At 37.9% G+C, this 15,962-nt stretch overlaps 1 protein-coding gene across 1 annotated transcript; it reads right to left on the bottom strand.

Annotated features, from left to right (window-relative positions):
- Positions 1-14,620: 14,620 nt before the first annotated feature.
- LOC130962252 (uncharacterized) lies at positions 14,621-15,700 on the bottom strand. Its single transcript, XM_057888416.1, has one exon. It carries the CDS (start codon positions 15,557-15,559, stop codon positions 14,759-14,761), a length of 801 nt encoding a protein of 266 aa, XP_057744399.1. The 5' UTR covers positions 15,560-15,700; the 3' UTR covers positions 14,621-14,758.
- Between the last annotated feature and the right edge of the window lie 262 nt (positions 15,701-15,962).

The following is a 15,962-nucleotide window of genomic DNA, read 5'->3' as shown; positions in this document are numbered from 1 at the left end:
CATTTTTGAATGCTCAGCTTTTTCTGTATAATTCCTCTGTAGTGTGTTCTGAATCTTCAATCCCTTGTATCATTGACTTGAAAAGACACAAATTAAAAATATTTTTGGATTTTTAATAATTAAAATGCAACAAGAATCAAATAACAATGCATGCAAGACACCAAACTTAGCAGTTTGTATACTACTGACACTAATGAGCTGAAAATGCATATGAGACACACAAAATACTCAAGTCAATAGAATTCAAAGATCAGAGCAAGTGAATCATCAAGAACATCTTGAAGATCACTAAGACATATGAATGCATGCAATTGACACCAAACTTAGGATGAGACACTAGACTCAAACAAGAAATATTTTTGAATTTTATGATTTTGTAAATTTTTTTGTGTTTTTCGAAAATTAAGTGGAAAAAGGTATCAAAATTCTTAATGAGAATTCCAGGAATCAGTGCAATGCTAGTCTAAGACTCCGGTCCAGGAATTAGACATGGCTTCACAGCCAGCCAAGCTTTCAAAGAAAGCTTCGGTCCAAAACACTAGACATGACCAAAGGTCAGCCAAATCTTAGCAGATCACTGCTCCAAAAGCAAAATTGATGCGAAATCAACAAGCTCTTGTGGTGATAAGTTGAAACCTCGGTCCAATCAGATTAGACATGGCTTCTCAGCCAGCCAGATTTCAACAAATCATCATGAAACTCTAGAATTCATCTTCAAGAATTTCGAAAAAAAAAATACCTAATCTAAGCAACAAGATGAACCGTCAGTTGTCCAGCCTGAACAATCCCGGGCAATAACACCAAAAATTTGATGTTGTTGCCGGATCTTGGCACTGATGTTACCAAAGGCTTGCTCAAAACTAGAACAATCCCCGGCAACGGCGCCAAAAACTTGGTGCGCGAAATTGTGAACTATACTTTTTCACAACTCTCATAATCCCTGGTAATGGCTCCAAAAACTTGGTGCGCTCAATACCATGGCATTACACAACTTCGCACAACTAACCAGCAAGTGCACTGGGTCGTCCAAGTAATAAACCTTACGTGAGTAAGGGTCGATCCCACGGAGATTGTTAGTATTGAAGCAAGCTATGGTCATCTTGTAAATCTTAGTCAGACAAACTCAGATATATGGTGATGAACGAAAATAACATAAAGATAAAGATAGAGATACTTATGTAATTCATTGGTAGGAACTTCAGATAAGCGCATGAAGATGCCTTCCCTTCCGTCTCTCTGCTTTCCTACTGTCTTCATCCAACCCTTCTTACTCCTTTCCATGGCAAGCTCGTATAGGGTCTCACTGTTGTCAGCAGCTACCTCCCATCCTCGCAGTGAAAGCTAATGCACACACTCTGTCACAGTGCTGCCAATCACCGGTGTGGTTCCCTCCCCTACCGGAATAGAATAACTCTTTTGCGTCTGTCACTAACGCCCAGTAGGTTACAGGTTTGAAGCACGTCACAGTCATTCAATCATTGAATCCTACTCAGAATACCACAGACAAGGTTAGACCTTCCGGATTCTCTTGAATGCTACCATCAGTTCTTGCCTATACCACGAAGACTCTGATCTCACGGAATGGTTGGCTCGTTTGTCAGGCGAGCACTTCGTCAGGCGATCAACCATGCATCGTGCAATCAGGAATCCAAGAGATATTCACTAAGCCTCAAATGCTTGTAGAACAAGAATGGTTGTCAGTCACCTTGTTCATGGGTGAGAATGGTGATGGGTGTCAATCATCACCTTCATCATGTTGAAGAACAAGTGATATCTTGGACAAAGAACAAGCGGAATTGAATGGAAGAACAATAGTAATTGCATTAATACTCGAGGTACAGCAGAGCTCCACACCTTAATCTATGGTGTGTAGAAAACCGTTGAAAATACATAAGCATAAGGTCTAGGCATGGCCGAATGGCCAGCCTCCCAATGATCTAAGAACTAAAATGTCCAAATGATCTAGAGATCTAAAAGTGATCAAAAGATCTCTATACAATAGTAAAAGGTCCTACTTATAAGAAACTAGTAGCCTAGGGTGTACAGAAATGAGTAAATGACATAAAATTCTCTTCCGGCCCACTTGGTGTGTGCTTGGGCTGAGCAATGAAGCAATTTCGTGTAGAGACTCCCCTTGGAGTTAAACGCCAGCTTTAGTGCCAGTTTGGGCGTTTAACTCCCAATTAGGTGCCAGTTCCGGCGTTTAACGCTGGAATTTCTTGAGGTGACTTTGAACGCCGGTTTGGGCCATCAAATCTTGGGCAAAGTATGGACTATTATATATTGCTGGAAAGCCCAGGATGTCTAATTTCCAACGCCGTTGAGAGCGCGCCAATTGGGCTTCTGTAGCTCCAGAAAATCCACTTCGAGTGCAGGGAGGTCAGAATCCAACAGCATCTGCAGTCCTTTTGAGTCTCTGGATCAGATTTTTGCTCAGATCCCTCAATTTCAGCCAGAAAAATACCTGAAATCACAGAAAAACACACAAACTCATAGTAAAGTCCAGAAAAGTGAATTTTAACTAAAAACTAATAAAAATATACTAAGAACTAACTATATCATATCAAAAACATACTAAAAACAATGCCAAAAAGTATACAAATTATCCGCTCATCACAGCCTCTCTCTGTTGTTGATGACGAGCTTGTTCCGAAGGTCGGAATGACCTTTAGGACCCTTGAAGATGCCGGAAAATTTTACAGGAACTACGCCAAGGCTGCAGGTTTCTCTACAAGAGTTCGGTGCACAAATAGGAAGGGAAACGAGATTAAGAATCAACTGATTACATGTAGTAGAGAGGGAAAATGGAAATCTAAAATATCTCCAACCGAGAAGACCAATCCGACAGCCGGTTTAAACTGTCCTGCAAGAATTTATATACACACATTGAAGGATGTCGGTGCTTGGATCATTTCAAAGGTTGTGCTGGATCATTCACACCCCTGCTGTCCAAGCAAAGCAGAGATGCTCAAACAGCACAGGGAACTAAGCATGTCCATTCGTCGTACGATAGAGAATAACGACGAGGCCGGTATCAGACCAAGCAGAACCTACCAATCATTTGTTGCGGCTGCCGGGGGTCACCGCGAGTTAAATTTCATCGAAAACGTGAGGAATTACATTACCAGGGAAGTGCGGAATGTTTCCGAACAAGAAGATGCAAAGGAATTCGGAAATATTTAAGGATGAAGAGAAGAATCCGAATTTCTTTTTCGAGCTCCAACTCGAGGAGGATCAATCGATTAAGCTGGCCTTTTGGGCCGACGCAAGAAGCAGAGCGGCCTGTGGTATTTCGGAGACGTCATTTCATTCGACACCACCTACAATACAAACAGGTAACAAACTGTCCCTTTTTATGATGCTAAATTAATTTATTTTTACTAATCCGCAGCAGAGGTGTATATTGGCCGTGTCATTGGGTGTATTATAAGCATTTTTTGGGGTGTACCTAATGATTTTGCATTCTGGACCATGGCACTTCGTTTCAGGTATAATTTGGTCTGGTTCTTTTGTCGGGGTGAATCACCACGGCCAGTCAACACTTCTCGGACGCTCTTTGATGAAGAACGAAGAATTGAATCATTCAAATGGTTTATTTCAATGCTGGCTTCGTTGCATGGGAGGAAACGCTCCGAAAGGGTTTCTCACCGATCAGTGCGCATCAATGAAAAGGGCTTTAGAGGCCTGTATGCCAACAACAGTTCACCGCTGGTGTATTTGGCACATCATGAAGATTCCAAGCAATTAAACGGGTACAAGGCACACGCCGATGTCGAACAACAAATGAGCCATGTTGTTTGGAACTCTCACAGCAAAGACTCATTCGAGGATTGGAACGATTTCTGGTGAATTTTGGTCTTGCGGACAACAAGTGGCTCTCAGGTAATGTTTTTTAAATTCTGCAGCAGAGGTGTAAATTGTACTGTCTCTCGGGTGTATTTACAGTGTGTGTTTGGGTGTATTATGCAGATCTGTACGAAGACCGTCACATATGGGTTCCTATCTATCTGGACCACCACTTCTGGGCAGGGATGAGAAGCACACAAAGGAGCGAGAGCATGCATTCATTTTTTACAAGCATCACCCGTAACAGCTCGCTCATTCAGTTCGTCAAACAGTACGATAATTGCCTCGGAAGCAGGGAGCAAGCAGAGAGAGAATCAGATGCTGCAGATTTTCATACGGTCATACCATGTGCAACCAAATCCCCCATCGAAACTCAGTTTCAAGATGCTACCCCCAAGCAAGTTTAGGGAAGTCCAAAGCCCAATTCAGAGGAAAGGCGAATTGCATCACCAGATTAAAGAATTCTGCTCTAGGCTATTCAGTATACGAAGTTGGAGAACAAGTTTCCAGCTCAATATTGGACAAGTTCGCGGTTTACCTACGACTCAGTTGCAGCCGAGGTAAAATGCCAATGTTTATTATTCGAGTCGAGAGGGATACTGTGCCGTCACGCACTAAGCGTGTTAGCTTCGAACAAGTAAGCCAAGTGTCCCCTAGGTACATACTGGAACGATGGAGCAAGAAGGTAAGAGGCGACACACACACATCAAGAGCAGCCACGACGAGCCACTAATTGAGCCAAGAAGCAGAGTTCGACCAACTTGTTTTCCGTTCGCAAAATATTTGCGAATTTGCCTCCGAATCAGAGGAGCTGACTGCAATTCTGCACCGTGCGTACGACAACGTCATGGCCGAGATGGAAGCAGTAAAAGCCAAAAGGGGGGACATCTTCTTTATCCCAAGACAGACGCCACTTGGAATCCGTTAACGAGCTTCAAGCCCGCCAAGGATTCGAACAAGAGGACTCCAAAAACAGGCTAGGTTCAAAGCTGGAGAAACAGATTGCAAATGCCACAAAGAAGAAGAAGACAAAAGTTTTAAGCGAGGTAAATGTGATGTTCTTTAAATCTGTGGCGATTGAGTTTATTTTTCTAGTTAATTGTTTAGCTAATGCGTGAGTGTTATATTCAGATAAACCGTTTGATGCTGCATCAGCGGCGCATTCAAGTAGCAGCCAATACCAGGACAAGTTATAAATTATCAGTTCAGGGTACCAGCAGCAGGGGATAACTCTTTGGGTGTATAGTTTATGGGAGTATGGGTGTAAAATTCCTGTTACCTTTGGGTGTATTTTTGTTAGACAATTTACATATAGACACATATAGATACATATAGAACAAGAGCTGTAAAATTCATCCAATTGGGTGTATATTTTCACTCAACCTCGGGTGTATTATTAGACTAGCGTTGGGTGTAACAATTTATAATATGCGTATGCTTTTGATTTTTTGCTTTATGTTTTACCACCTGTAATACAGTTTTTGAATACATCACAGACATTTAGCAGCACAGATAGTTTAACTATGGGAAAAAAATATACATGGAAAAAATATATATACATCACACAAATTTACATCATTTGTTCAATTTACAAACTACCCAGTTTCTATATCCTCAGAATTAATCTGACAAAACGGACTCAATAATACAGAGATGGCTTCGACAGCCTTATACCACTACTCTCTCGATTGCCTGATCTCTCTGTCTATTCAACTCACTGAATAGTATCCGGAAGCATATTCCACTCTGTAGTGGTCCACCTCCTCCTACAATTAAAAGGTTGTTGTTTAAACAGAATTATTAATTCAGTAAAGTAATACAGAGTTATATACTTCTAAAGACAGTTACCTGTGTCCAGTTATCCCATTCATACTTCCCCTTTTTAATGTTTTCCGGCTCTATTAACTCAAGCCACTTCATTACGTAAATAGCGCAGTCATAGCTGAAAACGAAGAAAAAAAATTACAAATCTCATTTAGGAAAGTTTAAGGTTCAGAGTCACAAACTATACCTTGTTTTTTGGCCTGAAATTTTAACATATGGCGCTTTAATTTCCTTCTCCTTCTCGCCTTTCTCGAGAGGTTTCCCGCCGGCATATGCTATCAATCTCGATAATACATATCCCTTAATACCAAAACAAGTCAGTAATCACCCGAGTCATTTGACAAGACACACCCACTTAATATGGAATATACACCCAACACAAATTTCAAAATAGACCTATCTATTAAGTAAAGAAGACAGAGGGAACTTACAGTGAATTTATTAATTTCCTTTCTCCAGGCTTGGAGCTTTTTTGTGTAGCGGGTCAAGTATTTGACATTTCCGCGTTCTGTATTATCAGCCATAACCACCAATGTCCCGAGTGGCAAACAGGAGCAAAATCTGAAGATTGCCACATTTCAACAGTCTGTTATTTTATTTGGCATATAAGTAAATAAGCCTACTAACAAATTTACGAAACAAAACTTACATATGGATGCGAACTTAATTTTTTTCTATCTATGAATGGAATGAATTGGGGTAGGCTTCCACCCTGAATTCTCTTTTCGTTTTCGGAGATATGAATTCCCCGTTTGGGTGATCCGAAAGTGCCATGCTCTGCAAGAATTGCAATACAAAAATGAAAACATGAAAATAAACAACTTACACCCATCTAAGCTAACAAATACACCCAAATCCATGCATAAAATACACCCAAGTTCGTAGAAGTAACACTTACCACAATATCTGGGGGAGACAGTATATTTGTGCATGAAACCTCTTTTCCTTTTCTGGTTTAGGATGAGGCAGATGGCAGATACAACCTAGAAATCAATTTTAAATTAATAACCATTGCAGTTGACTTTGGTGTAAAACATTAATGTTAGTCTAAATTACCTGACATTCTATATCACTGTTTGCCTGGAGGGATGCAAGCTGCGTTCTCATCAAAATGTACTCTCCTTGGCCAGTTAGAGTGCATATCTCCTCAAACTCGTAGTATCGCCCTTTGCATCCTCCTTCAGTCTCGTCCCCCAGATGTAGCACTTTTCTTTCATATCATCCGGTATTTGATTTGTTCCCCCGTGTTTCAAACTTATCAGAACTTTCTCCCTGTCGATGCCCCCTCCTGGCTTGAATCTGTCAATCCGAGCTGAATGATGGCATCCCCGGATTTGTTTTAGGAACATAACTTGCTGTCCGTGCCATCATCAACAGGGCAGCAGCGTCCTCGGCGTCTGGATGACTGCATCATTATGTATAAGAATAAAGTAAGAATAATACGGATGACAAGCAAAGATTGATTCTAGTCTAATTAACTTACATTTTTGTTGGAGCTGGGGGAAGCTTGGGTGTTCTTCTTGATGTTGTTTGGGGTTTTCAGGAGTGCTGCACAGTTAAAAATCGATCAGGAAGAGTATACACCCAAACTGTTAGCAAATATACACCCATACCTAAACAATATACCCAATACAATTTTCTTACGTTTCTCTAGCCCCTTCAATCTGTAGCATAGGGTTGGTTCGGAATCTGCGTCAGTGGTTGTTTGCTGGGATGGCGGCACAAAAAATTGGATCGGGACTCTAAACAAGAATAAAAATGAAAGGTTAACAACGTATTTGAAAATAATAAGGTTATAAGGTTGAAATATTCTTGGATAACTCACATTGCAAGCGCTTCCGACGGCGTTTGTTCCCTAACAACCATCACATTCGAATCATCCGGAGTCAACCTAAAATACACCAAAGAAGGTCAACAAATACACCCGAACAATTCAAAAAGAAGACGGACTTTGTTTTTTGAGAACTTACATAGTTGCAGTTTTTGCTTTTTTTGCTGCCTTTTTTTTTCTTGAATAAAATAATAAAGGGCTTTTTTTTCTAAAAAAAATATATACAGAATTAGAAGTAGAAGTTATTAGAAGAAGAAAAGTAACGGTTATTGAAAGAGAAATTACATGCTCTGAGACGGCTGGGTTACACTACTCTGTTCTGTGCGTCTTTGAGAGGAAGTATCATCACTTCCCAAGTTGACAGCCGGTAGTCTAAACAGATTTCATGTTATTCAAAACAAATATACATCCAACTTATGAACAAGATACACCCAACTTAGTAAACAAGGTTTTATTAAATAATAAAGCTTCTTACGTTTCAGAGGACACATAGCGACCTTCTGTCGATCGCAGGTCAGCCTGGTTGTCCCTGCTAAACAAGATACAATTATTAGCAAACAAAAGACACCAAAATCTGAAATACACACCCAGCAAGACATACCCCTGCAGCAGATTTACGAACGTTTTCCCCTAGCCATTCATCGAGTTTCGTCACTCGATATTTCATATGTCTCACTACATTCATAAAATAAGACGTTAACAAAAATAATTACGATGATAGACCGTAGTATAGCTTACGAGGTACTGTACCCGTCAAAGTATTGATCTTCTTCAGGAGTGAATCCTCCACAACTACTTTTTTCTTTTTTTGTGGTGTTCTGGGTGGAAAAAAAAACAGTACCAATCAGAAATAAAAAATTAATTTTATCACAGAATATTATGAAAGAAGTGCTTACTCTTTTGGGTTGTTTTTGTTTCTTTCTTTTTCTTCTCCTTCTCCCGCAGCATGATTCTTCGCTCCTATAAGTTAATAGCGACACATCAGTTAATACACAAATCTTTATAAAGAAGCCAAAAGAAAGGAGTAATAATTTCAGGACATTACTCTCACTTGGTTCAGATTCAGATTCTGAATCAGAATCTGACTCCTCTTCCCTCTGCTTTCTTTTTCTTGAGTCCATTCTGCAGGCAAACAATTCATTTAGAACAAAACACAAAAACGAACACCCCATGCTTAATAAGCTATACACCCAACGTGGACAACAAAACACCCAAACCCAATAAAGAAATTACACCCAATATGGTACTTACTTTTTTCCCCTTTTGCCGGGTGTTTAATTCCCGAATCCTCCGAGTCTTCTTGAGCCTCAGACTCAGAGGTAGAAGTGTCACTCTCGGTAGTTTCTGTCTCCGAAGACGATGTTGAGCTCGCCTTCCTTTTTTTTGTTTTTTTTATTTCCTGTTCTTTTTGTTTTTTTTCTTTTTTTCTCATTTTTTCTTTTGTCTCTGCCAAATTCAGAATCCCCTGAAACATGAGATATTTTAGTTAGCACCATTCAGGTAAATAAAGTACACCAACTTATTATGATTACTCACCAAAGTTTCCGCTCTCTCTTCATTCATTCTTTTCACCAACTGCTCCTTAGTCCAGTTGGCAATCCATGGCTTTGGTGGTCTTTCACCCTTGTTGTTGCGTTTGTTTTTTGAAAGGTGAAAGTAGATTATCATCAGGGCGAAGAGGCAGCCATTGATTGCCTTCTTCTTCTTCTCCTGGTAGTCTGTTATGCCCCTGATCATGAAGGTCAAGACATGCCCCCCCCCCCCCCCAGTTTCTCTCCTCTATGCCCTCCATCTCAAAATCGGGACCAGGTGCACCGGGCGATATTTTGTTTATCGTCGTTGGCAAAAGGAACGCCATCTGTATGTAGAGGATGAATATCCTCTTGAACATCAGGCGTTCCTCTTCGTTGCCAACGCCGATTTCCATCATTTCATCGGTAAGACTTTTGAGGTCTTACCCTGGAATCTTCTATAAATTATTTGTTCATCAGAAAGTTTCTTGTAGTCAACTTTCTCAGGAAATAGATCTCCTACAAAAGGAAAACAACAAAGCAACCAATCGGTTCAAATACACCCAAGCATCAGGTTAATATACACCCAAGCAAAAACTTAATATACATCTATAATTTGAGCTAATTACCTGTGCATTGATGCCAAGCGCATCACCTATTTTTTTGGGGTTATATGGAAAGAACCATATCCTGTCCTCAGTTTGTTCTCCCCAAGTTTGAAGTTTTTGCCAGCTCTCAAGAGTTGGTGATCCACCCTCAGTGGTGGGATGTGCATCAACCCACCGAATCCAAGATCCCTACAATGGCCTTCTTCTCCTCAGTCATGTTTCTGAACTTATCATTCAGGAGATGTGTGGCACATTTAGGTCTTTGGTTTGGTTTCTTGCTGCCATTTTCTCTGAAACTAAAAAATACACCCAAACATCAGTATATACACCCATATATATATGACTCAGATACACCCATTATATAACTCAGATACACCCATTGATAACAATTAAGATACACCCATTGATAACATAGATACAATATATGAGAGCCAGATATTCGCAAGATACCCATTCATAACAGTGAGATACACCCATTCAGATATATTCAGATACACCCAAAGATGTCAAACAAGATACACCCATTGATTACAGTGATACACCCGTAGATATTATTCAGATACATCCATATAGATATCAGACAGATATCACTCAGCCATGCTTCAATATAAAGCCACATTACAAGGTTAAGCAGTTTACACCCCCGAATCTACGGAAAAACCCCCAAAAATCAACAAAAATAGCAGGAGAACTTAGAATAACAACGTAGAACCGTAGAACTTAGAGAACGACGTATAACTCAGAAGAACGACGTATAACAAAGAAGCAACAGTAACAGTAAACCCTAGCAGAACGACGTAGAAGAAAAGTAAATATACAGTATTTTAATGCACTTACGTTGAGTATTCTTGTTTGTTTTTTCTTCAGATTCTTCTTCACAGAGAGGTTGATGGTGTTTTTGATGCAGTTTTCGAACTACGATTTCTATATTTTGAAAGTTGATTTTCGCTCGAAAATGAGAGGTTTCGTTGTTTTGAAAGTGCCTTGAGAAATGGAAGAAGTGGAAGATATATTTTGAAAGTTGATTTTCGCTCGAAAATGAGAAGGTTTCGTTGTTTGAAAGTGCCTTGAGAAATGGAAGAAGTGGAAGAAGTGGGAAGAGTCTCCCATACGTAACCGTTCGAATGCTGAGCGCGTGATTTGGACGCGGCATCTTATCTCTCTTTCGTGCGCGTGTTTCGTGTTTGGGCGGGGCCAACTTGATTGCTTGTATGCTTGTATGTGTAGCAGGCCCGTAAAAACAATTACAAAATCATTGATTCAGATAATGACAAAGATTAAACTGACGGTATTATAGAGACAGATATAATAAAATAGCAAATATACTAACAAATCAGTATTCATTTGAGAAGCCATTTTTTATGCTCACTTTAAATTTAAAAATTATACATATACTAAAATTTTCTTAATATATGAATGCAGTATATAATTTAAATATTTATACGTAATTAACTCAATAAATTTATCAATCATTCTTTAACAACTTCCAGTTACTTAACAACTTATCTACTATTATTATATTAATAACAATAACTATTATATTCAAAGATTTAAAAACATATTTATAATTCGAATATCATAAATATATTAATAAACTATCTAACAACAATTTATTACTTACTAATCAAATATCTAACAACAATTAACTAATTATTAAAATACTTAACTATTTTTATATTTACAAAAATAATTAACATATTAAATGCTCTAAAATATTCAAAAATTTATTTAACAAAAATTCATATAATACTAACTATCTAATGAATATATTTTCTAACAATATCGGAAACATTATTCATTAACTAAATAAATAAATACATATTTAACACTTTCATATATCACATTGTTAATAACATTTTAACTATCATTTAATTATTGTTAATAATATTGATTTCTAATATCATTTTTATTATTTTTATTAAATAAAAAAATTAATTAATAATAATTTACATAATTAGAGTGACTGAGATAATTAACAATATATAATTCACGCGATCAATTTTTCTAAATAATTTTTGGTGTTTTTGGGATGTCACTTCTTCAAAGTTATTGAAGAACACCTTTAGAGAAAATTGTATTGGTGGAGTGGTGGGATTTATAAAAGGAATGGATGAGTGAGAGCATAGTTGTAAGAACCGGACTGGACCGGCCGGTTCGACCGAAAAATCGATGAACCGAATCTAGAATCGGTCCAGTTTAATGATGTAACCGGATAAGGAAGAGAGCCGTTTCGAACCGGGTTGAACCGGCCAGTTTTGATGAAAACTGGAAAACCGGCAGTTTCTGGTTAACCGACCGGTTCAGGAATTTTTTTTTATTTCTTTTCCAAAACGACGTCGTTTTGGTTTATTTTTAAAAAAAAAAAAGAAAAAAAAAAGAAAAGCCCTACGGGCTACCAATCCCCACCCCCACCCGACCCCAGTTTCCACTTTCCCTCCCCTTTTCCCCCCAACCCTAACGGCGCGGCTAAGCCTAACCCTATCAGCCCTCCGCCAATCCGCCTCACCTTACTCACCTAGCCCCCAGCCCCCAACTGCCTGCCGTCATCCTCTTCGTCTCACCGCCAGTCTGAACTTTGAAGAAACCAACTCAACCAATGGAGTAGGAACAGCCGAACAGGACAGATACAGACCCGCCACCCGCGAACTCGCCGTTGCCGCGAACTCGCCGTTGCGCGCAGTCGAACTCGCCATTCCAGCGCCGTCGCCCTCGCCCAGTCGCCCTTGCTTTTTCCGGTCGAACTCGTCGTTGCCTCGCCCTTCTGCTCTGTGACTCTGTCAAACAGGTAAGCTCCAGTTCTGTAATCTGCTTCTGCTCTGTTTTGCACTTGAAGTTTAATGATTGTTCTGTGAAATGCATTACACCCGCTTTGTTCTGCATTGCACTTGTATGTTGTAAACTTACTTTTTTTTCTGCACTTCTTGCTGACTTGCTGTTATGAATATGAATATGCTTATTGCTTGTTGAAATTGTTAAGCTGAATATCCTTGTTGAAAGCTTGAAATATGACACTGTTGAATATGCTTGTTGAAATTGTTAAGCTGAATATCCTTGTTAAAAGCTTGAAATATGAAACTGTTGAATATGCTTGTTGAAATTGTTAAGCTGAATATCCTTGCTGACTTGTAAGTTGTAAATTTGTTGTTTTGTTGATTTGTACTGAAAATATGAAACTGTTGGATTATATGCTTGATTTGAATCTATGAAATATGAATATGCTTGTCTTGCTGAATAGGGAATAGGAACTAGGGAATTTAGGATTGCTATTGTTTTTATAATTTTGCGGTTTTGCTACTCCATATTCTTTTAGAATGGCTTCTGCGAATACACCACCAGAAACACCATATTCGCAAGAACAAGGATCAACTCCTGATGCATCAATCGGAACCCAAAAAAACAATAATAGAGCAAAAACCGATCCTACATAGGGTCATTGTAAACAAGTTGTGGAGTCTGGAAAAACAATTCTGCTATACATATATTGTGAGAAGCTTATTAGGGGTGGAGGAATTCATCGGTTTAAACATCATTTGGCTGGAAAAGGAGGAATTCTGTTATCCATATTGTGTTTAATTAAGATACTAATGTACTAGTACTAACTACTTTCATGTTTATCTTTGTATTAGTTATATTTAGACTTTGAAACTTGGTTGTTTTTAAAATGTTGGTGAAGAACTAACGATATGTATTTTGAATTTATTAAAGTTTATGACTATTTTTAGTATTTTATATTTTTTATTCATGTGAAACCGGTTTTACCGGTTCAACCAACAGTTTATCGATTGAACCAATAAACCAATGAACCAGTAATCTGACCGATTCGATCACCGGTCCGATTCTTACAACTATGAGTGAGAGAGTGTGTGTGGAAGTATATCAACCATGGAGGGACTGGGCTGCATGAACATATCGGACAATCCGAATTACTTCCTACCCAAATTAGATTGTTTGATTTGTTCTCGTTGAGTTGCGTTAAACACCCTATTCCCCCATAATGGTGTAATGCACCAATGTGGTTTCCATTTGTAAATTAAAAATTGAAAGAAAATAAAGTATACTTTTTTTAATATTAATAATTAAAAAAAATATTTTTATCATTTAATTTCATTCAATTGTATTCTTAATATTTTTTTTCATTTAATTTTATTCTTATTGTTTTAATTTATATAAAAAATATTCTTAAATATATTTAATTTTGTTTCTAATATTTTAGATTAACTTAAATTTTAAAAATAATTTTAATACAAATAAAAAATATTAAAAATAAAATTAAATAAAATTAAATATTAAATTATTTAAAAAAATTACAAATATTAAAAACAAAAAATATTCTCTTTTAAAATTATATAAATTATAAAGTAATAAAATAAATAAATTATTATTATTAAATTTATAATTTTTATTAGGTGTGAATTTTATTATTTTGATTTAATAGTGATAAGACTCTCATTTTCTTATTATTTTACAAATTTTCTTATTTTAAACGAATTTGATTCAATTAATCATTAAATATCATTCTTATAGGTGTATGTAAAAGTTAATATTTACGATTGGAAAATAAATTTTATCTTATGAATCAGTAGAATCATGTTACAATACTTTTAACTAAAATCAATTTTAGTACAACTACCATCACTAAAATTAATGTTTACAAATACAACACAAAAGACATTAATGGAAAAATATTAAATCATAGAATATACACTTCTCTCGTCACAATATTACGCAGACCGCTAGTTTGTATATACGGTGAATCTTATTATCACGTTAACAAAACTAGTACTATATATTCATAACTATATTAGAGATTAACTTAACAAACAAATGAAACAAAATCAAAAGAGCCCTAATAATAAAGAAGAAAGGCAGTGGACTTGGAATTCAACAAGGCAAAAAAGAAATAATTTAGATGCTCTAAATTTTAAATATTTTTTAAAGGATAAAATGTGATATAATTTTAAATAATTTTTTTATATTTAATTTTAATTTTACCAATAAAATAAATGATAAGAAATTATATTTATTTTTTAAAATAAAATTTAAACTTTAAAGAATACAAATATAAAAGAAAAGAGGGAGAACCAACAAATATAATTTTGAGGACCCCAAACCGAAAAGAAGAAAGAAAAAGTAGGAACCTAGTTGGGATTTGAAGAAGGTTGCGAGTCTCTACCAACTCCACTATTATTATTATTATTCCCAAAAAGCCCCAGAATCTCTTGGCGGTAAGGCAAGAAAAACCTCCTCTTAGACCTCTCTCCACCATCCTTCACGGCGGCCGAGCCATTTTGATTTGGTAGCACGGCCTTGCTGTTATTAATAAACAGAATCGGTTCCTTGCCATCGCTATGGCTTCTGAGTAACAAATCTCGAAGCTTCCATCTCCTCGAAGAACTAGAACCGGCAGAGCTGCTCTTCTTGCAGCTCTGTGGGGTCCACACACAGTAGCTTCCCTCCGCCACACCTTCCAGTTCGTTTTTGCTGTTGTTTTCGTGCTCCTCCAACATCAGAGCCCTCAGAGGCAAACGTCGCCGTGCCGGTGCCGGTGCCGGAGTCGTTTCACTGGCGCGAAGCGGAGAATCCGAGAAGACGCCGTTGAGGAGGACGTGTCGGCCGAAGAGTGGGTAGCTTGGAGTGATGTGGCCGTTGTGGAAAATGTCGTCGGCGGAAACGGGGGAGGAGGCAATATCTCTGGAAACGAGGGAGAATTCGAATTCGTCGTCGTCTTGGTTGTTGTCATCGTCGTCGTTGTCGTTTTGGTCATGTTGGAAGTCGTTTTGGGGCCATGAGGAGGGAAAAAGGAGGTCGTTGGCGTAGAGAGGGTCTTGTTGAAGTTCTTGGATGACTCTGGCGGCAATTTGAGCCAAGGTCTCAGAAGATGAGTAGCTGCTGAAGCTGGGAGAAGAGTGTGTGTGGGGAAGATGCTCCGTTTGCATCATTTTGATCTTGATATGGATTTGGCCTCACAACACAGTTTTCTGTGTTTAGTTGAAAGGAAGGGGAAAAAAAAGGTCAAGTGTGTAGGTGGAAGTTTCTGGGATGGATATATAAGCTGGCCAGCTGGGGCGATGTGGTCCTAAGATTTTTCTTCTCTGCCGTCACTTTTCTAACTTTATTCATCCTTGAAATTTTTTGAAACTTCTCTAGAAAAGTAAAGTAGGCTGGTTCTACTATGGGGAAAGTATAATGTGGTCCTCTAAGGACCAGGGTAGTTTATAAAATTTTAAGAAGTTTGTTGGTTCATTTTTAATATAGCAATTCATCATAAACTTCTATTGTCACATAACTACAATCTGTTCTCCACACAAATGCTTGAACTGAAAACTTTTTTTTGTTTGAACT

The sequence above is a fragment of the Arachis stenosperma genome, chromosome 1 (genome assembly GCF_014773155.1).
Source record: "Arachis stenosperma cultivar V10309 chromosome 1, arast.V10309.gnm1.PFL2, whole genome shotgun sequence".
NCBI classification, from domain to species: domain Eukaryota; kingdom Viridiplantae; phylum Streptophyta; class Magnoliopsida; order Fabales; family Fabaceae; genus Arachis; species Arachis stenosperma.
This window is presented reverse-complemented; position numbering and strand designations above follow the sequence as displayed.